The 20243-nt window shown below is 40.6% G+C and overlaps 3 protein-coding genes across 3 annotated transcripts; 2 read left to right on the top strand and 1 right to left on the bottom strand.

The window, feature by feature from the left end:
• The first annotated feature begins 538 nt into the window (after window positions 1–538).
• xkr5a (XK related 5a) lies at window positions 539–6314 on the top strand. Its single transcript, XM_054618853.1, has 7 exons — window positions 539–671; window positions 1800–1983; window positions 2205–2389; window positions 2519–2731; window positions 3062–3231; window positions 3431–3542; window positions 4257–6314. The coding sequence occupies exons 1-7, from the start codon at window positions 539–541 to the stop codon at window positions 5201–5203; spliced, it is 1944 nt and encodes a 647-aa protein (XP_054474828.1). The 3' UTR covers window positions 5204–6314.
• An 833-nt stretch (window positions 6315–7147) lies between these two features.
• Window positions 7148–14348, top strand: tram2 (translocation associated membrane protein 2). Its single transcript, XM_054618418.1, has 11 exons — window positions 7148–7361; window positions 9456–9519; window positions 9763–9872; window positions 10800–10916; window positions 11038–11096; window positions 11378–11462; window positions 11902–11972; window positions 12250–12354; window positions 12507–12650; window positions 13260–13417; window positions 13530–14348. The coding sequence occupies exons 1-11, from the start codon at window positions 7242–7244 to the stop codon at window positions 13604–13606; spliced, it is 1110 nt and encodes a 369-aa protein (XP_054474393.1). The 5' UTR covers window positions 7148–7241; the 3' UTR covers window positions 13607–14348.
• Window positions 14349–15102: 754 nt separating this feature from the next.
• On the bottom strand, window positions 15103–19778 carry efhc1 (EF-hand domain (C-terminal) containing 1). The gene is made up of 10 exons (XM_054618911.1): window positions 19639–19778; window positions 18347–18568; window positions 17922–18209; window positions 17651–17800; window positions 17148–17340; window positions 16630–16856; window positions 16192–16332; window positions 15804–16017; window positions 15356–15508; window positions 15103–15231 (listed from the first exon to the last, which is right to left on the bottom strand). Exons 1-10 carry the CDS (start codon window positions 19702–19704, stop codon window positions 15203–15205), a joined length of 1683 nt encoding a protein of 560 aa, XP_054474886.1. The 5' UTR covers window positions 19705–19778; the 3' UTR covers window positions 15103–15202.
• Window positions 19779–20243: the final 465 nt, after the last annotated feature.

The following is a 20243-nucleotide window of genomic DNA, read 5'->3' as shown; positions in this document are numbered from 1 at the left end:
TCATTGGGAAATAAGTAAGATATACAGTACCAGTCAAAAGTTTGGACACACCTTCTCATTCAACTACTTTGAAGAATCTAAAATATAAAACATATTCTGGTTTGTTGAGCATTTGTTTGTTTACCACATAATTCCATATGTGTTCCTTCATAGTTTGGATGTCTTCAATATTAATCTACAATGTAGAAAATAATAAAAATAAAATAAAGAAAAACCATTGAATGAGAAGCTGTGTCCAAACTTTTGACTGGTACTGTACCTCCTATGAAAACATTAGAGCATTTATGATTTAAATAAGTGATGAGAGGTGGAGAACAGGTCGGAAGGTGAGCTGTGTACAGTAACAGATGCCCCTTTAAAACCGCGCAGTGACGTCACATCGTTTTTTTAACCGGGGTGGGGGGGCAAAGCAGAAGAAGGCGGGCAGCGGGAGAAGAAGAAGAAGAAGAAGAAGAAGAGGAGAGCGGATGCACCCAGGGTGAAGGATGCCCAGGATAATGCCACCGGTTTATTCACTCCTCTCCCGACCATCCGCATCATGATGGACGCTGTTGGGGCGGTCGCCCGCAGGATGCCGTCGGCGGCCCGGCGGAGCGGCTGCTGGATAGCGGGCTGCCAGGCGCTCCTGCTCGGCGTGTCGGCGCTGGTCATCGTGGCCGAACGGACCGCTCGTAAGTGGGCATAGAATTCCCCGCGCTAACGGTCTGCTGGATTGAAAGCTGACATTTACGATATGAAAACAGGGCAGGGGGACTGTTGTGTGTTTGTGTGCAGAATCGTCCATGGGCTTTTAATGAATGAAAAATGTGTTGCTCAGCCATTGTGCTTCGTGCTGGAGCTTTCCAGCAGCAGCCGTGGCTCAGGTTAGAAAGGCTTTAACACAATGCACAGCTATGTAACATTGGCATTGGGTAACGTCAGAAAAAATAGGTCCCCGGGACCTCCTGGGGTCATTCGGCAGGGTCACAGAGCCGAGAAAGACATGAAAAAACATCCGCAGTAAAGGATTGTCCTTGATACATAGGAATAACAGTCACCTTTTATTAGATTTATCCTGCACAAACCCTCCAAAACATCATATTATGAAATAGCTTATTATTATTATTATTATTTATGTTATTATTTATGTTATTACTATTATTACTTAAGTTCAATGAATGCACTTCTGTATTGAAAACAGTGTGCAACACTGTCAGGTGTGATGATTCCCTGACTCAGCAGATCAATGGCACAAGGGCAGGACACAAAGAGAGAGGAGGTGACTGGGTGTGTACAAAGTGTGACTTTGCCTCCAGCAGGTATATATATATATATATATATACGATTCCTACAAGATTAAAAAAAAACTATACTGCTGCTTTGAACAGAGTCACTGAAAAATTAGTCGTTTAGTTACATTTGTCAATATGTTATTTTCACAGTACAAGAGGTCTAATGTCATTAAAGACAAATTATTGCATGCTTCGTTAAAGCCTGGAGCCAGACTGTCCTGGTGGAGTTTGTATCTCATTAGTCATTAGAACATCTTCCTCTTAAAGGATAATTCACTTTAGCAAGGTGTGTGTGCTCTTTCATTTCTCAAGGACTCTGCTGTCTCTGCTTATGCAGCTCTCAACAAATCCTCACACATGATACACACATATGCTGGGTTTCATTTAAAAACCGCATATGATAAATCTGATTGCACTTAATCATACGAATTCTTAACAAACAGATCTCACTTGATGGAGAATCACAAACTATTTATACCAACTTGCATCTGTGTATCTGTATCTGTTTTTTTTGTGTACGTGTGTTAGTGATCTACTGTATTGGGTTTTACCTTTGGAACGAGGAGACGCAGTGGGCCGGCCTCACTCTCGGCCTTTTTCTACCGGGAACAGCAGTTCAGCTGCTAAGTATGAAATGGTACTATGATGACGGGGACGACAGGCGGTGCTACCTCTCTGTCATACACATACTGCACTTGGGCATCTTCAAAAGGTAAGATCTTTGCAACTCCAGATGTTGTATTACAAAACATAGCATCATTTGCATACATAGAATGTGTCGTTAGGTTTTAATCCAGTGTGCCCTCGCAGGAAACAAAGCTATCAAGTAGTCAGAATTTTTTTTTCTTTCTATAAATAGTTATTGAAACCTTTTAAAGGAGCATACTGTGTATCCCTTCTCTGGTATCTGTCTCTGTCTCCCTCTTCTGGCAGGTTATGGGACTGCATGAGGTCTGTGTTACGCATGCGGGGCTCAGTCGCCGAGCTTGGAGCTGCTGTCATGCAGCAGGCAGATGTTGCTGCTCTTTGGCTGCTGGAGGCCCTCGTCCTCACGCTGCCCCAGAGCCTGCTGCAGGCATATGTTGTGGTGTCCACTGATGTGGGCATCATGTCCCCAGGTAAAATGATCTTAGCATCAATTATCGGCTCAACGTCTTGTTTGTGGCAAGCCAGTTTGTTGTAAACAATGTCTGAAAAAGAGATGAAGTATTTTTCACAATCTTTCGACCTTCTGTTTTTACCCTCAGTGGCCTACTGCTGTGGTCTGTGTGTGCTGTCTATTTCCTGGGCCCTGGTGCTGTACAGCAGAGCCTGCTGTCTGATACGACCGGGCCACCTGGCCATGCCTCCGGCGGCCCTTCTGTGCCAGCTGGTGTGGAGGGCAGGCATGCTGGGTGCGAGGGTGACTTGCCTCATGTTCTTTGCCAGGGTCTTTAACTGGTGGATCTTAGGTGTAGCAGGTGAGCAGCAGGCTTTGTGGCGTTTTTGTTTTTTTTATAGCTGACACCTTAGTCTTATAAAATAAAGAGAGAGGGTGCAAAATTGATAATAAATAATTTCAGTACAGTAACACAGTACACAAATGCTAACAGAGCTCAATGACTAACCCAGGTAGAGACTCTAATTCATTTATACTTAAGGTAATGAGTGTGACGTAATTATCATCAGAGTGATGCAGCATGTCCTCTTAATCCAGTTTTCCACTTGCTCCTCTGCATCAGCTTGTTACACTGCATATAGATTCTCAAATGCCCTTGTATCTCCAAGTCTATTTATGCGTTGACTTCCAGGTTTCCACTGGCTCACAGCCTCCTTCTGGCTGGTATCACAGCAACCAGACATCTGCACGGGCCCCTGGTGTTGGCGTGCCTTTAACGGCATTATGGGGCTGGTCCACGTCTTCCTCTTCCTCAACGTCAAAGACGGACCCTCGCGCTATCGCATGGCCAGTTTTTATGCAGTAAGACATGACTTTTTACCGTGTTTGATTCTGGCGCCGGTTTTCAATATGTTAGTTTTGTAGTCCACATACACCACCGCCTCAATGACTTATAAAGGGCAGATAGTTTGCATTGTCATCCTCACCTCTGCGTGCTTAACTCACAATGACGTAGCGCTGTCCGGGATGACTGATGGTGTGACCTTCTCTCCTCTTTCAGTTCATGCTCGTAGAGAACGCCACTCTGCTACTGGCCGCCTCCGACTTCCTTAGCGAAGCATCTTGGGACAGCATGACCCTTCCCACCACTGTGCTGTGTAGCTTTGTCCTTGGTGAGTCACTCTCGCTATCTGCACTCCCTTTGTTATGAAACAGATTTGTCTCAGATGTTTCGGTGTTTAATGCCTAGAATGGCGTCAAAGCGTCTAATAGTTTCTGTGGTATCTGAGTAATATGACCCCTGTGGTGATTCAAATTGATTCAAAATAATTCTAAGTAGGAAAACACAGAAAGGCTAGCCTTGTCACGGTATGACATTTTCACAGTACGATGATAATTTCGGAAAATATCACAGTATACACTGGAACATTATTATCATTATCGACGCCAGGAAGATCATGCGATCGCTTGTGTGTATCCATGTGTGCGTCCGTGTGTTAGTGAGCCTTTAACTAACACACACAAAATCACTTATGTAAAAAAAATAATTCCATACCATTGTTAAGCAAATGTCAATGTAGGATAACAGTAAATTTAAATACTACTGTATTGAGTTTAACCGGTAAACCGTTACATCCCTAATTACGGCATTACACAAAAGTAATTGAACAAGCGCTACTTGTTAAATGACAACAATAAAAAACAAAAATGGTAAAACATAATATGGTGCAAACTTACCACCTTAACAAAGATATTTGATTCAAGATATTCATATGTGGGACAATATGCGTTTTCAGTGATTTTATTATATAGTTGAATATGACCGTATATAAACAATAAAACTGAGTGTACTAAAATCAACTTTTTTCTTGTTCCCTGCTTCCAAGGCGCTACCTCTCTGGTCCTTTACTACAGGTTCCTCCACCCCAAGTCAACAGAGATCTCCCAGGGTATGAACCACAACCACATGGGCAGCACGTGCATAGAACGAGGGGAGTCCACCTTCTCCTTCGGGGACAAAAGCCTACCAGCTGCCTCCATTCAGAACCACGGCAGCTTCTCCCTTTCAGGCGTGGCCGGTTCTCTGCTGGAGCACCCAGGAACCTGTGGGGGCCGCGCTAACAGCTCCTGTCCCTGCTACCACCACCACTGGCTATTAATACGGCTGGCTCTCAAAACAGGTGACCTTGGGAAGATCAACAGAGCGTACGGGGCCGGCGGAGCAGCGGCCATACTGGATTTGGAGGAGTACAACCAAGAGTTTAAGAGTAACGAGGGCATGACCATCACAGCGGGAGGCAGCTGCGAAGGGGTCTCCACTTCCGAGTCTCAGGGGAAAGGCCTGGCACCTCTCTCGGACTGCAAAGACGAGTTCCAGAGTGTGAGCGAGCCCACGTCGACCGAACAACCGGAAGAAGAGGATGACAGTCTGGAGATGGAGAGCCCGATGGAGTCACCCACGTCAGATTTCAAACGGAGCTCACCAGAGGGCAAGTCAGTGTTCGGAGACAGCCCAGAGCCGTACTTCTGTCCCACAGAGTCAAGTTCAACCCTATATTTCAGCGCTGATCCTCAGTCTCCCAGCAGTACCAGTAACCCCCGTTTGGACCGGGACATAGGGGGTCTGGAACATGGGGTGCGCCTCAATTCAATCCCCAGTGACCCAGCCCTTCACAGAGACATTCGTGGGCTCATGGGCCGGGTCGGGCAACGCTGCACTTCCACTCCTAAATTGGACTCTGGGGTGCTGGACTCCCTGTCTAGTGTCCCTCATCTTACAGGTCCCAGGAGGCAGCTTATAATGTCAAGGAGAGAGGAAGACGATAACTTCTAGGCTTCTCAGGTCAGAATCAGGGAAAAAGTACACCAGCTTTTTGGAAGGCTGTTTTTTCTTCTGCTCAGTGCTGGACGATGAGAAATCACCTCTCTATGTCTATATATTTAGAACACCGGGGGTGTACAGTATTTGCAACAATATGCAATGCTAAACTGACCTGTATTCTTCTCAAATCATAAACTATTTTTTAAAAGGCATTGCTTTTCCTTATTGCTGGACTCACAGAGTTGAAACCTTCAGCAATGTTGTCATCAGACATCAAGAAGGTAATTAAATAGCCGATTGGCCACAAAGGTGGTATATGGAGCTCAGTCACACTTTCTACCTGACTTATCATTTTCTATTCTTTTGTTAGCACTTAACTTAAGCCTCAAGAATTATACTGTGCAAGAAAGTGAGTGAACACTGGTTCAGCCAGATTGTTATCACTTTTGAGGAAGTAGCCATGAGTTGTATCAATAAACGTCATTAGAGGTTGGCAGCTGTTTTATGATCTCGAACAGCTCTACATCACATACCGAAACTGCTGTTATTCATGTTAATAATAGCCAGCAGTTATGCAAATGGAGAAACTATTCCTAGATCTAAAGGGGACAGGAGTGTCTTTACCATCTCAGCGTAAGCCAGAGCTTTGTTGGCTTCTTATAAGCACAAGTATCTTCTGTCACATATGTCTATTGCTGTGATTTTTTTTTTAATTCCCATATAAAGAAACAAATCCCCGGTCCCCTCAGAGAATAATAAACAGTATTTTTTGTATAATCAATCATGTTAACTGGCATTGCTTTGAGCAGGGCTAGTGTGTCAATCTGGTAAAAACTGTGTTTGATGTTTTATCTTTATTTACATGTTGACCATGTAATTGCTAAAATGTTGTTTGAATTTACATTATGTTGGAAAAAGATGTCTGGGGCACTGACTTTAAAAGCTTTCAAATGTCTAATGTGTAACAAAATGAAAAGATGCTAATGAGGTACCCGTAGTGACTTTTTTGTGCTTTTGATGCTTTTTTTTAGAGCACACATGCATTTTTGTTCACAACTGCTCTGTAAGAGGGATGAAATCCATAAACAAAGCATTGCAGATGCTTGGTTTTTCTTGCACCCAGGTGACTTCCTGTATGGAATTTTGAAATGTGAAGTGAAAGGCCACTGGTGGCTTGAAATAAGCAATAAATAACCTACATATTGGGGTGACTGGAGCACTAGTGTTTGTAATCATTTAAATGTTGATTTCTTTGTATTTAAGTTATCAAAGTAAGTTGTTTATGAGTTCAATTGTTTTTGAGCATTTTAGATGTGCACTGCTCTGTGACCACCAGTGGTGGACAAAGTATTCAAATGTTTTACTTAAGTAAAATCAGCAAATATACAGTGTAGAAGTACTATGTTACAAGTAAAGATCCTGCATTCTAAATCTTACTTAAGTAGCAACAAAATATACTTGAAGTAGCAGAATTAAAAGTAGTCCTGGCCTATGGCTTATTTCAGAATAACATATAATATAGTTTTGGACTATTATTAGTGATGCATTAATGTGAACATTGCTTTAATGTTGTAGCTGGCACAGGTGAAGCTAATTTAAATTACTTATTATATTTATGGGTAGCTTAATCTATAATACATTATCATCATTTATTAGTTGATATCTAATCTGTATTAATGAGTCAAACCTGTAAGGTGACTAATAACTAAAGCTAAAAATAAATGTAGTGGCGTGAAATGTGAAATATTTGCCTCTGAATTGAAAATACTAAAATATATTTAAGTGCAAGTACCTCAAAATAGTACTTAAGTACGTACAGTGCTTGAGTAACTACACTTATACTTTCCACCAGCGATGCCCGCTCAGGTTGAAAAGCATCCTGTCATAACAGACTGTACTTATTGTGTAAATGGCCTCAAAGAAGGTATTTATGGCACTCGCCCTTTAAGAAGTCGCGCATGCGTACATCAGTGAGAAAGTTAACTCCTGAACTTCGTAGTCAGAAAATTTCTGATTTATAAAATAGCAGGGAAAACACCATTGGGCTGACATGGCATTCCGCCGAAGGAACAAAAGTTACCCTTTCTTCAGCCAGGAATTCTTAATTCAAAACCACGCCGACATCGTCTTCAGTTTGGTGATTTTCATTTTGATTGGATTGATGTTTGAGGTGAGATGAACTCCGATTCTCTTTCTTCCCTCGTCTCACTCAGCTGTTTTTGTAAGATGGCAAGCCTGCTGCACTTTCAAAGATGTAACTTGGTGCGAAGTGGAAACGTATTCGCTCGAAATGATCTTTTGCTTTGTAAAAAAAAAAGAAAAATGTTCTGTTTGGCTGCGTCTGGGCTTTCTATCAGTGGGCTCAGTACCGCGGATATGGTGGCTGCTTGCTGCAGTTTTTTTTTTTTTTTTTTACAAGTTTTATGAACAATCAATGTTGCTCTGTTTCGCAGTCAAAGTTGCAACGTATGATTTAAAACTGAGCCACACTGTTGCAGCTGTGAATAGCGGGGTATAAAGTGCAACTTTACACGTTTTATTGCTGGTTAAACTGTGAGATGTTCAAAGTTGTCGGTATTTTGCCACTTACTACTTTAAAAGTGAGGTTTATTAAACCGGAATACAACTGAAAACTCATCATTTGTCTCCTCATATGGGTCAGAATGTAACTTATTCGTTTCCTGAAATGTACGTTTTTACCCTTTAGTCGCTGTCTCGCTCCAGTTTCCAGCAAAAGACAGACCGCTGCAACATTTTGGGTCCAATAATTGTCATTTACCACAGCGAACCCAGCTAAGATGTAACGTAAAGCATTTTTCGGCATTCAAATTAAAAGCATAGATTTCGCTTTGAATGGGATTCAGCCGACGTTCCACAGCGACGGGTTTTATTTTGAAAAGCGTAGCCGGAAGTGGTGTGAGTTTCCTCGCCAGCTTGACGGTGATAGTTAACTGCCACGTCTCAATCTTTGAGCCGTGGCTGCTGGCTCTCCGTGGGCTCAGCTGCTCAAAAAGCTGCTTTGACCTGAAGATATTTCACATTGACATGCAGTGACTTTATCAATGGGGTGTCTCAAAAGCTCATAGCTCCTGTTTCGTGCTATCAAACACACTCCCCAGTGCTGCCCCTTGAAATATTTTAGAGAAGTTTCAATCCGGAACCCTGGTGGAGATCACACAACTGGCCGAGTAGAAAATAAAGCAGGGGATTTCCTTAAATTCTTTTCTAGTTTCGGAAAAAAAAGAACCACAATCCTACAGCTGGTCTTAAATTTGACTGTCAGGTGGTTGACAGGTCACCTGTCGCCTCGGCTTGCAGGGAATGACTGGTGACTGTATTGTTGCACCAAAACTGTGTCCAGGGGACCAGCAGGGTCCCATAGGGGCTCTCAATCACTATGTAACAAGTCCTTTCTACCAAGAAAGGATGGCTTCAGACAAAGTGTTTAAAAGTTAAAACCATTAGTCAAATGAGCAGTTTTCACAGTTTTTAGTTCCTCGATAATTTCTCAAGCAAAATATACCATCATGTTCTGCTTTCTGCTTCTCAAATGCTTTTCCCCCCATTGTATATTAACTTTGTAATTTAAAAACATCTGTGGGGGTTTGGATTGTTAAGCAAAAGAGGCAATTTGAAAACATCCATTTGCGCTCTGAGAAAATGTGATATGCATTTTTTTTTTCTTCTATTTACTGACGCTTTAAAGAATAAATGATTGTTCAACTAATTGCAAAATTGAAGACGAGCTTGTCTCGGTAGATACTGGATAGTTCTATCTCTTCAGGCCTCCAAAGGTTACTCAGATAAAACTATTTGAAGTCTGGAAAATCTTCATGTGATTTGAACTAGTCACAGTTACATAATAGACCTGAGACAAGGGGCCACAGCTACATATTGCTTCATTGTCAATCAAGTGGTCTTAAGCTTAAAAAGTTGAAAAACTTGCTTGTCATAGAATCATTTGGGAAGCTCTGTTAATGCTTCCACATCCCAAGTCAACACAGACAGATTTCTCAGCACCGCTCGGCTCCCAGTTGGTTATGATGACACTGTGGGAGGAATGACTGACAGTATTATAAACAACTTTATATGTTCTGAAAGGCTAGGATTCTCAGGCTCTCTCTATACCCCTAGACACTCACAAGAACACACAGGAAGCTGCCCACAAACGCACATACTTTACATTCTTTGATGATACCTTGAAGACGGGCCTCTTGACGTTCTCTGAAATATGCTGCTAATTCCCATCTCATCTAATTTCCAGGCAACAGCCAAGACGGCCATACTCTTCATTCAGCCTCAGTACAATGTCACCACGCTATCACCAGGTATGCAGTGCAGTTGTGGAATTCTTGTTAAATACTATCTTTCATTTACAGTCTGTGGTTTATACCTCCTACAGTTCATACATTTCAGTTTAACTTCTGCTGCTGCTGTTCCTGCTTATAACATCATTATATTATTGCCTTTTGAATTGTGATCTCAAAATGAGTTTATATAGCTCCAGGATGTTTAACACACCTCTCATTGAAAATGTGTGTGTGTGTTTGACCCCTCCTATGTGTGCTTAGAGGGAGAGGTGACATTTTACCATTACGGATGGAAGGACTCTGCCACCATCCTCTTCTATTTCTTCATCGCCATCATCCTCCATGCAGTAGTGCAGGAGTATCTCCTGGATGTAAGTATCAAGTCACAGTTGCATAATGCATCACAAGAGGAGGCGTGGTATACACACAAAGAGGTCCTTCTATACTGCACTGTCAGCGTGATAGACACAAAAAAAAGGCAAGAAAATAACACAGCAATGAGTAAATAATAAAATTAAGGTAAAGCTTTATTTTATCTGACAATCATTTTCTAGGGAGTTTCTTTTAAAAAAATAAAAAAAAAAAAAAAATAGGAATTTCCTTGAAAGAACCGCTCTATTTAAACCCAAGCAAATTATCCCTATGTGTTGAATTATATGTAAATTGCATTTGTTGAAATAAATAATGAGTAATGTACAAATTAAAGTACCAAATTCCAAGGAACTTATATTATTTGTTAGGTAATAATAAAAAAATGATCGACACTTAAAATTGGTTATCAGCGGTATCCCATCAATAGTAGAAAAGGGAAGAATGTGATGTCCATTTTGTTTGTAGTGACAAAAAAAACGTAAGATGTCTTAATCTATTAACCGTTTCCTCAGTAGGAGTACCTTATTTATGAATTTTCCAGACTAAATCAGCCAGGCTGACATTTCTCCAGTTCTGTAAGAAATGGAGTTGTGAAGACAGGAAGAGAGAGAAAGAGAGAGAGAGTATAATTTAATCCATCTGAAGGTATGAGCTCTTGTCATTGTTCAGAAAAGTAGGCCAGCGAGGAGGAATGAGGTTTTACTTTAGCACCCATCACCACCATTTCCAAAGTGTCTTGAAAATGGAGACTTCAGAGGAGGGTTTTCAGCGGCAGACACGAATAGTATCTGCTGTCTTTTCTTGTCCTAGTTATTTTACTGTGACACTTTCTTGTGTGTGACAAATTCATCTGTCATCGGGCCACCCCACTGTGACTGGATCCGGTTGCATTCACATGATCTCTCGTATTGTTCGTGTTTTTGCAGAAAGTGAACCGGCGTCTCCACCTCTCCAAGAGCAAGAATACCAAGTTCAATGAGTCGGGTCAACTGTGTGTGTTTCACTTGGTGTCGAGTGTGTGGAGTTTCTACGTCCTCATAACAGTGAGTGGGATTATTCTGTGACTTCTTAAGAAGTATCAAGGATAACTAGTGTATCTCTCACACATATACACACTAATGAACATCGGTATAAAGTGTTCTTTTCTTTAATTTCTCCAAACAGGAAGGATATCTCTTTCATCTCAGCAGTCTTTGGGAGAACTATCCTCATGTTCACCTCAGGTATGAATGATGCGTTACTTTCTCTGTTTAGTGATATATATTTATGCTAAATAATTAATTCAACACAGTTTAAGACGGGGACATTTCAGCAGGATTACTCAGCTGTATCTACCCTTAAAAACTGTTTTGTTTTGGGTTTTAAACATTTGCATAGTCATGGGAGACAAATCCAACCGGGAATGTGTCACTGTGGCAGCTGTGTAAATTGTACTGACTCTATTTCTCTCCTTCTTGCCCTTTTCCCTTTCTCCTACTTCCCTTCTGCCTATCTGCGTTTCCAGGTTTCAGGTGAAGTTTTTCTACCTCACTCAGCTGGCCTACTGGCTCCATGCCCTGCCCGAGCTCTACTTCCAGAAAGTGCGCAAGGTCAGTAAGGAGGCCCTGGGAACTGGATGAGTTTTGGAGTGTGACTAGATAAGCTATACGTGTGTGTGTGCGTGTGTGCATACTTGTTCATCTATCTTTATGAGCACCCATTTGACTTTTAGACCGAGGGAGTTAGGACATTTTGGGATAATGAGGACATTCTGGTAAATTATCTCTTCTTCAAATGCCTGTTTGGGTGTTCCGACTTGGTTTTAAGGTTCAGGTTAGAATTAGATTTAGGTTACGAGAAGAGTTGGGGGGGTTATGCATTTAATTAGTTGTGATGGTGGTAATGCACAATGTTAATGAGGGTCCTCACTAAGAAACTACAGGAATGAGTGTTTGTTTTGCACGATGCACATTAGACAGAGTTTGACGATGAGAAAGAAAAGCTCCAGGAATTTCAAATTGCAATACCATATGCATTTTTTTTTCCCAGGAGGAGATTTCCCGTCAGCTCCAGTACATCTGCCTGTACCTGCTGCACATCGCTGCAGCCTATTTGTTAAAGTAAGCATCCAGCAGAAGGAGTTTTTGAGAACCTGCAAATTTAAAGGCTTGTCAAAGAAAAACACATGGAGAGTTAGAATAGACTTAACAGAAAGTTTAGTTTAAGGTTGAAACTCCTTGAATTTCTCTGCAGCACTAGATTTCACTGCATTGCTCAGCTTTACTGCTACTGATGTTATGTAAAATACTGTATATGGTTTTAGTAAGCTATATGGACTGGATGTTTTTCTTGCTCAACTTATCTTTCACCTGCTTCTCTCCTCTTTTTTTTGTTTAGTTTAAGTCGTGTGGGTCTGGTACTCCTCTTCCTCCAGTATGTCTCAGAACTGGGCTTTCACATCGCCAGACTCTTCTACTTCACTGATGAGAACCATCAGAAAATGTCAGTAATCTCACTGTTTCAGGGATTTTTTCTTTTTTAATGATCAAGCTTTTGTCGCTATGACTTGACTTTAAAGATGTATTGATATGTTCCTATCACAAATAGTAAAACTAATTTAAAACCCCAAATTTCCGCTGTGTGCTGTGCTTCAGGTTTGACATGTGGGCGATCAGCTTTGTGTTTACACGGATGGTCACTTTGACCCTGATGTTCCTGGCCGTTGGCTTTGGTTTGGCTCGTAGTGAGAACCAGGGGCTGGACTTGGATATGGGCAACTTCAACACTGTTCTGATAAGGTAATGGCCTATGGCCAACATCTGTGGATAATCATTCATCTTGTGGCACTGCTATTACTTTTTACAGCTACTGTTGAAGCTGTATAGTCAAAATGCACTTAGCACCCATAAAAAGTGTCAACTTTTTCATGTCTTTATTGTTCCACAACATAAATTCACAGTAGATGTAGCCAGGAATGTGACACCGATTGACCAAATATGACATGGCAAGTAAAAACAGGTCACAAAAACAATTAGCTATTCTTGCAGTTACTCTATTGAAAGATATCTCTGAATATATAGTCTTTTTTTTTAGTCAATATATTTGGCTTTGTACCTTATTTTTGAGTTATTTATTGCACTTTTAATTTTAGCTCTATTATTTATAATGAAGTGTGATAGCAGCGCTCTCAACCAGGACAACAGACCTAGCAGATTTCTTGAACACAGGTTGCAAATGGGGACACTGGGCCAAACTGAACTGTGGTCCCCTTGTTGTCCATGGCAACCATTACTTTCAAAGCCTGAGAAATTTAAGAAATGTTGTTCAGACCTTTACTTCATGCAATGTCAGGTCCATTTTGGAAAGCACACAACTGCACTAATCTTCTTGCCTTGGGGCCCCTTCAGGATGACTGTTCTACTGCTGGTATGTTTGACCCAATCTTGGCTACTCTGGAAGTTTATCCGCTTCCAGCTGAGACGCTGGAGGGAGTTCAGACACGAACAGGCTGTCCGGAAGAAGGCTGCCGCAAAACAACCCCTACGGCCCCTCAAGAGAGACTCGCGTGAGTATAAACATCATTCCCTGCTTTCTTGATTTGTCCCGATCACATTGATTGTTTGATATCTGTTACGTTAGAGGAGATCCTGACATCTCACTTCTGTCTCTCCTTCTAGTTGGTCACCATGAAAATGGAGTTCTTAAAGCTGAGAATGGAGCCTCTCCTCGGACCAAAAAACTCAAATCCCCCTAAGATAGCACACCTACTGGCCTGAACAGTGACCTTAGCCCTGGCCAAGGTTTCTCATCAGCACAACAGGAGAAGCTGGCAGCCTCACCGGCCACCAAGCCTCTTGTTGAGTATGTCCTGAGATGTTACAGGGACTCAGTCGCTACAGACTTAGGCTTGAATGCTGGAAAATGAAATCAAAGGAAATCCCTTGAGCCCAACAGACATTTACTCTTTTCATCATATCAGTATTTTTTTATACATACACGCAGCCTGCTATCCCACGGATAAGGAGCACCATTGTATGCAGAATGATTCAAATGTAAAGTGACCACCGTATGCGGCACACACGCGTCGCTGAACTGTGTGTCGATGTTGAATGTGTTGATGCATATCCTCATGCATAAGTACTGTATCGGTTGTAGTGTTTTCTGGTGTCAGAATTGTTTTCAGCTCTCATCTTTGAGTTGGCTTTGCTTTTTTTTTTCTAGTCTGGTCCATTGGAGCAGAAAAATGTTACTGATATAAGCTTACTGTATGCCGGCCTTAACATTATCCCTTCACCATGTCAGGAAAGGGATTTTGGCCAACCAATCGAGGCGTCTCCTGGGCTCCTCCCAATGAATAATGTCTGTTTAAAATCCTAAATTTATACCAGGTTACTTAACAGATAAGCATAAAGTATGTATGTTGCATATTACCGCATGCCATTCCATTTTTTTTGTTAATTACTTTATTAAATAATGCAATTTTCTGAAATATTGTGACTGAAGTCATTTTTCTACATGTTTACCTATTTTGCAGAAATTAAAAATGCTTGTATTGCCAGTTGGTAAATGGACACAAATGCATTCAGAATTACACCTGTTTTTTTTTTTATATTTCTAGTGTTCTTTCATGAAACAGTAAACAGCAGTGTGTTTTAGGTGATTCTGGATTGGGTGGGGCAGTTGGACTCAACCATTGGTGGCACTAAACATGGTGGAGTCCCCTTCACCTGAATGCTGATGACAGCAAGCTAAATGTGTCCCTGTTTGGTCTGTTTGTTTTATGTGGATGATAGAACATCATTTTTTAGAAAAAGTACAGACCACATCGAACAGCACTCTACTTTGAACGCATTTATTCAAAGGGGAGATGTTTTTTGGCGTTATCCCAACTGAATTTGGGAAGAGTCATCTACCAACTTGCCCCTCTGGTAGGCCTCTCTTGAAGTTATGGGTCGGAAAAGTAAATACTAGTGATGGATCTTACTTTTTCTTTTGAGATGTGATTTGTATGTTTTAGGAAAAGTTAAATATATACTTTGCTCCACACCGGCACAAAGTATGTTGACATGGCAACACATCACCTGTCTGACTTTAAATTACGTTAGATTCAGGCGGATATGTTGGTCCCTAGTGATTGGTAAGCAGAAAGCGAATGGAAATTGATAAGTGTGAAGGCAATGTCAGACTGAGAAAGGAAAGAGTAGGAGTGTAACAAATTGACAAATATATCGGATATCAGGCAATTGTTTTGTTTATTATGTTTAGAAGCATTCTGCAAAGTCTTTCATTTGGTCTTGTGTTCTGATTTATTGGGGAGTGAACTCTTGAGGCAATCCAACCTGCCCTGACATCACGAAGATGGCTCTGCTTCATCATCACCTGATAAAGAATGGTTATAACTTGTTGTCAAATTTTTTTTAAACGTCATCTACTGGAAAAAATATATAACTAGCGGAGAATTCTAGAGGGGCGTATTATTCTGAATGGCTGATCTGATTTTTACCATTTTGGTCAGCAGGCTGGTTATTTGCTGTCCTCATACTCAGCTTCTGGCGCAGAGAATCTAGTGTCTGAAGAGGTATCTGGCTCGCATTGGACTCCATGTACTTCAGCACATACTGGTCAGCATCAGTCAACACAAAGCGGTGGCTGAAAACTACAAAAACAGACAAGGGAGAGGAAAAGGATGCAGTGAGGTGAGCTTTTAGGTTTTATTTTCTTTTGATATCCTACTGGGGTATGTAATTTAACTTAAAGCATTATAAGTATATATATATATATAGCTATATAGCTTGATGCATCTGGGAAAACATGTATGTTAAAGTATCAACATGAGTTATACATCATTATTTTTTCCTGGGAGAAAAGATGTTGCAGTTTTTGATTGAAAAGATTCCTTTTGGAAATCCAGACATCATAACAGATAAATAAATACAGACTCTGAATTTTACCCTCCACAGTGGCTCCAATAGCAAAGTCTCCCGGTACGTAGAACTCAGGATTGTCCACTGTAGAGCCCGGCTTTAGGATGCGCTTTTTTCTCAGGAACCTGCCACCGATGATGCCGGAGTTGCGTGTAGGCTTTTCATAAATACTTATCATGTCGTCGGACAGGAAGTAGGACAGTATGAAACATCGGCCCTGATCTTCTGGGTTCTGGGAGTCCTGGAATGTCGGTAACACAGGACGGCTTAATTATCAGTTTTGTTGTCAATGGCTCTGAGTTTTGGTGAATGCACTTTGGTAACTTGTGACTACATACAACCATCCAACACTAAGTCATTCAGAAGGTTTGGTCAAAGAAGCCGCACAAACATTTTCTCACACGAGTTGACTCACCAGCCTGGCACTGTAGCGCAAAGCATTGTGTTCGTTTTCCAGCATCTTTAGCATACTATTTTTGGAAGGCTCAGGAATTACTGTCAAACAATTTTTGAGAGAGTCTTCAGGTGAACCAAAACCATTATAGGGAGGAGCTTCCTGTAGATACATAGGTAGATTACTTTATTAATCACTGGAGGGAAAATAAAATGTCATAGCAGCCACAGACACAAAAAAATACACAACAGTTAAACAAACACAGATTCAAAGAGAAGTAAAATATGTACAATAAATGTGCAATAAATAAAAATGGAAACTTGGAGAAACAAGGGTAATGAAGGAGAAAACATAACTATATATAGCAACATAAAGTCACATATCATCAGGCAATAGAAATGCTATAGTTTCGTGAAGGACAGAAAAAATAAATAATGAAAAATACATTCTGCTTCTTACCCTCTTCCTCTGCGGGGGCAGGTCAGGTTTTTTTGGGACCTCTATGGGTTTCAGCTCCAGGTCGGGGTGATTATTTTGGTAATACTCTTTAGTGAAGCCATCACAGTCATACAGCAGGAAGCAACGGCCCAGCAGCTTTGTCGTTTGACCCACCTGGAAGTCTTTGGGGGAGTAGTACTCATCGACTTCTGCTGCTGACATCTCCAGCACACAGCTGGGAAAGGTCTCTGAATAGAAATAAGAGTATTATTATAAGTGTTATTTTGTTAATAAATCTATTTTATGTTGTCTCTCAAGTGTGCTTTTTTCTGTGCAAACAATAGTTGACAAAAATATTATAAGCAATATGATGTAAATTGTGTTCATGTGATGCTGGTTTTAAGATAAGAGACACTTTCTAGAGGCATTCACTCTGTTTACGTGACTGGATACAAAGACTACTGACCAAAGCGCTGTAACAGATCCATTGCAATTATATACAAAGCTAAAAGTGAGACAGACACAGCGTTGCATCTCACCAGACTCTGGTTTGATTTTCTTGGGCAGCTTCTGTCTGCGCAACAGGATAGGGAAGGGAAATCGGCCGTTGTTGGGTTCGTAGACCTCATTGATCTCCACCGTGTCATCCACCAGGTAATACTGGATGGTAACACGCCTGGTCTCCCCAAACAGAGAATCAGTATCGTCCCACAGGGCAAAGAATTGCAGCACCTGACCAAGATGAGGTTAAAAGCCTGATATTAGAATTCGTAAGCCAAATGTTTAATCTCAAGGTACAAACACCTGATTAACAAAGCAAAATCACTTCACAAGATCACTTATCTGAAAAAATTCAAGTAGTTTAGTGCAACACTTACTGACGTTGCTTTTGTATATGTTTTGAAAAGTTCAATAAACTTTAATTAAAATCTGCTTCACCTTTACAGTAAATACGGGCTCAATCTTAAATGGAAGAAACGCAAACTTCACCAAAAGTGTATTAATTACCTAGGGAGTTTGTAATGGGGGGATTGTCCTTTACCTGACGATCCATGGTCAGAAACTTTTGCATGCCTTCAAATCCGGAGGCTTTTGTGAATGAAGGCTGAGGGTTTTTGCGACGTTTGCTGTAGGAATCCACAGGCATTGGCTCAGGGTTGTTCAGAACAATGCCCTCACTTTCCAAGAATTCCTACATAGGATAAATGAGACACAGTATATATATATATATATATATATATATATATATATATATATATATATATATATACACAAAATCACTTCAAGAGCTTTCACACAAATGAATGTTGTACCTTTGTAAAAGTGTCGCACTGTGTGATGTGGTACTTGACGCCATACACCTCCAGGTCCATGCCAATATTGAGGTCTCTCCATTGGAAATACTCTCCACGTTCATTCTTGGGAAGCCGCTGGCGTTTGATCCGTTTCCCCTGCTGTATTCCAGAATTTTCCACTATGGGCTCAATGATGCACATGCTGTCATCCTCAAGGTAGTAGTAAATGACCACAGGACGCACGCAGCTCTCCTCTTCAGGGGAAAACAGGATGTTTTCCTGAAAGTATGCATAGTAGCGCAGCACCTACAAGACAAGAGGGGGGTAAAGAAGAAACAAACAAGGAATTAATTAGACATTTATATGGACAGCAACAACCATCTTAATAGAATGAATAAATAAATGATAATAATGAAGTCATAAATAAAAAAACATTCTTGTACCTTTTTGTCGAGGGCCACGTGAGCTGGGATGAAGTCTTTGACCATGCTCTGGTCAAAGGAGCCATTAGTAATGTCTGGTGTCTCAAAAGACAACTCATTGATCTCCTGCTGGATCAACTGCTCAGATAAAAGAGGATCCTGTCCAATACCCACAGTGGGGCGATGGGCCAGAGCATAGCCTTTGCTATAGTTCAGTGTCTGGGGACGATGGAAGGCTGACTTCTGCAGAGAAATACATTAAAGGACCCATGTTGTAAAAAGTGAGTTTTTTCTGTCTATTTTTATTATATAGCAGGTCTATAGCTTTATGAATACTTTGAAAGCATCAAAACGCTTAATCCACTGAGAAATACACACTGCCCGTATTCAGAAACTGGGCCTTTACATGAGCTGTTGGGATTGTTGTACAGTTGTGATGTCCCAGCTTTACAGCATGTACAGTACCAGTCAAAAGTTTGGACACACCTTCTCATTCAATGGTTTTTCTTTATTTTCTTTCCTTCTACATTGTAGATTAATATTGAAGACATCCAAACTATGAAGGAACACATATGGTATTAGTTGTTGCACTTACTGTATTCGTATCAGTTCGCTGCACTTATTGAATTCGTATTTGTTTACTGCACTTATCCTATTCGTAGTAGTTTGTAGCACTTATTATATTCGTATTAGTTTGTTGCAATTATTGTTTTTGTAGTAATCTGCCTCTGCACTATACTTTTGCTCTGGTTTATGCTTTTAGATGCTTGTTTAAGAAAGGAGATGCACTTATGACTTCTGGTGACTAGTAGTTCTCTTGAATACCTATGTTGAATACACTTCCTGTAAGTCGCTTTGGATAAAAGCGTCTGCTAAATGACTGTAATGTAATGTAATGTAATGTAATGTAATATGGAATTATGTGGTCAACAAACAAATGCTCAACAAACCAGAATATGTTTTATATTTTACATTCTTCAAAGTAGTTGAATGAGAAGGTGTGTCCAGACTTTTGACTGGTACTGTAGATCATTTCAGAGTTTTACATCCCAGTTTATTTCCAGTTGCACATACATCATGTGAATGGAATCAGCTGACAGCAGGTAAACATGGAACTAAGCTGTTACCTAGCAACAGAATACAGGTAGAGTTTGAACTATTGGACAAGAGACTGGAAGAATGCCATTTGCATCAGCAGTAACGTTTCTTACAAATACGTTAAATAAATAAATTGACGAATGATGTAAGAGCCTTAAACAACACGCCCAGTGAAGATAACTGCAGGTTTTAACTTTGTAACGTTACATTCTTACCGTTACATCCCGAAAACTGTATCCAGGTAAACACGGGAGTCCATGGCTATTCCAGTCCCGAGACATCGCTGATCTTAAAATACTTTTTTTTATTTTATTTTTATTTTCTTCACTCGTTCGTGGATCCCCTCTTGAGGTCTCGTTTGTGTCGTGGTAAGTTTGTGGTATCCATGGAAACGGCACGACAGCAACAATTTAAAATAAATTAAAAGTTACATATGTAGATACACATTTTTTTTTAAAACTAAATCTAATATGTATTAAGAGTGAAAACCCAAGGAAATAAATTAATATCCAGAGTGATAAGAAATCGATTTTGACAGAGTAAAAAATTAATAATAAAATAAATCCTGCATAATATGAAGTTGTTTTTATATAGTAATATTATGAGGCGAGTAGTTTACGTGCTACATTCGATTCTAGTAGATCTATCAGAAAATCATTGTCAATACCTATACATATTTATCATAAATGGGTGATATCAAGTTGAATTTACACAAACTGAAGAGGCTCCATTTTTGCCACCAGGGGGCGATCAACACCAACACATCTCACTGACCTCTCTGACCCAAAGGTCATGAGCTCACATCTTGCGAGTTCAGGAT

Source organism: Anoplopoma fimbria, chromosome 18 (genome assembly GCF_027596085.1).
Source record: "Anoplopoma fimbria isolate UVic2021 breed Golden Eagle Sablefish chromosome 18, Afim_UVic_2022, whole genome shotgun sequence".
Classification (NCBI taxonomy): domain Eukaryota; kingdom Metazoa; phylum Chordata; class Actinopteri; order Perciformes; family Anoplopomatidae; genus Anoplopoma; species Anoplopoma fimbria.
This window is presented reverse-complemented; position numbering and strand designations above follow the sequence as displayed.

What these genes read in the sequence shown, in the direction of transcription:
- xkr5a (XM_054618853.1), top strand. Translation starts at nt 539, where the DNA reads ATGATGGACGCTGTTGGGGCGGTCGCCCGCAGGATGCCGTCGGCGGCC. An exon ending in CGTGGCCGAACGGACCGCTC is followed by an intron (nt 672 to 1,799) that starts GTAAGTGGGCAT and finishes TACGTGTGTTAG; the next exon opens with TGATCTACTGTATTGGGTTT. An exon ending in CACTTGGGCATCTTCAAAAG is followed by an intron (nt 1,984 to 2,204) that starts GTAAGATCTTTG and finishes CTCTTCTGGCAG; the next exon opens with GTTATGGGACTGCATGAGGT.
- tram2 (XM_054618418.1), top strand. Translation starts at nt 7,242, where the DNA reads ATGGCATTCCGCCGAAGGAACAAAAGTTACCCTTTCTTCAGCCAGGAA. An exon ending in GTTTCTACGTCCTCATAACA is followed by an intron (nt 10,917 to 11,037) that starts GTGAGTGGGATT and finishes TTCTCCAAACAG; the next exon opens with GAAGGATATCTCTTTCATCT. An exon ending in ACTTCCAGAAAGTGCGCAAG is followed by an intron (nt 11,463 to 11,901) that starts GTCAGTAAGGAG and finishes TTTTTTTCCCAG; the next exon opens with GAGGAGATTTCCCGTCAGCT.
- efhc1 (XM_054618911.1), bottom strand. Translation starts at nt 19,704, where the DNA reads ATGTCTCGGGACTGGAATAGCCATGGACTCCCGTGTTTACCTGGATAC. An exon ending in AGTGCGACACTTTTACAAAG is followed by an intron (nt 17,801 to 17,921) that starts GTACAACATTCA and finishes TATCCTATGTAG; the next exon opens with GAATTCTTGGAAAGTGAGGG. An exon ending in TGCCCCCGCAGAGGAAGAGG is followed by an intron (nt 16,333 to 16,629) that starts GTAAGAAGCAGA and finishes ATGTATCTACAG; the next exon opens with GAAGCTCCTCCCTATAATGG.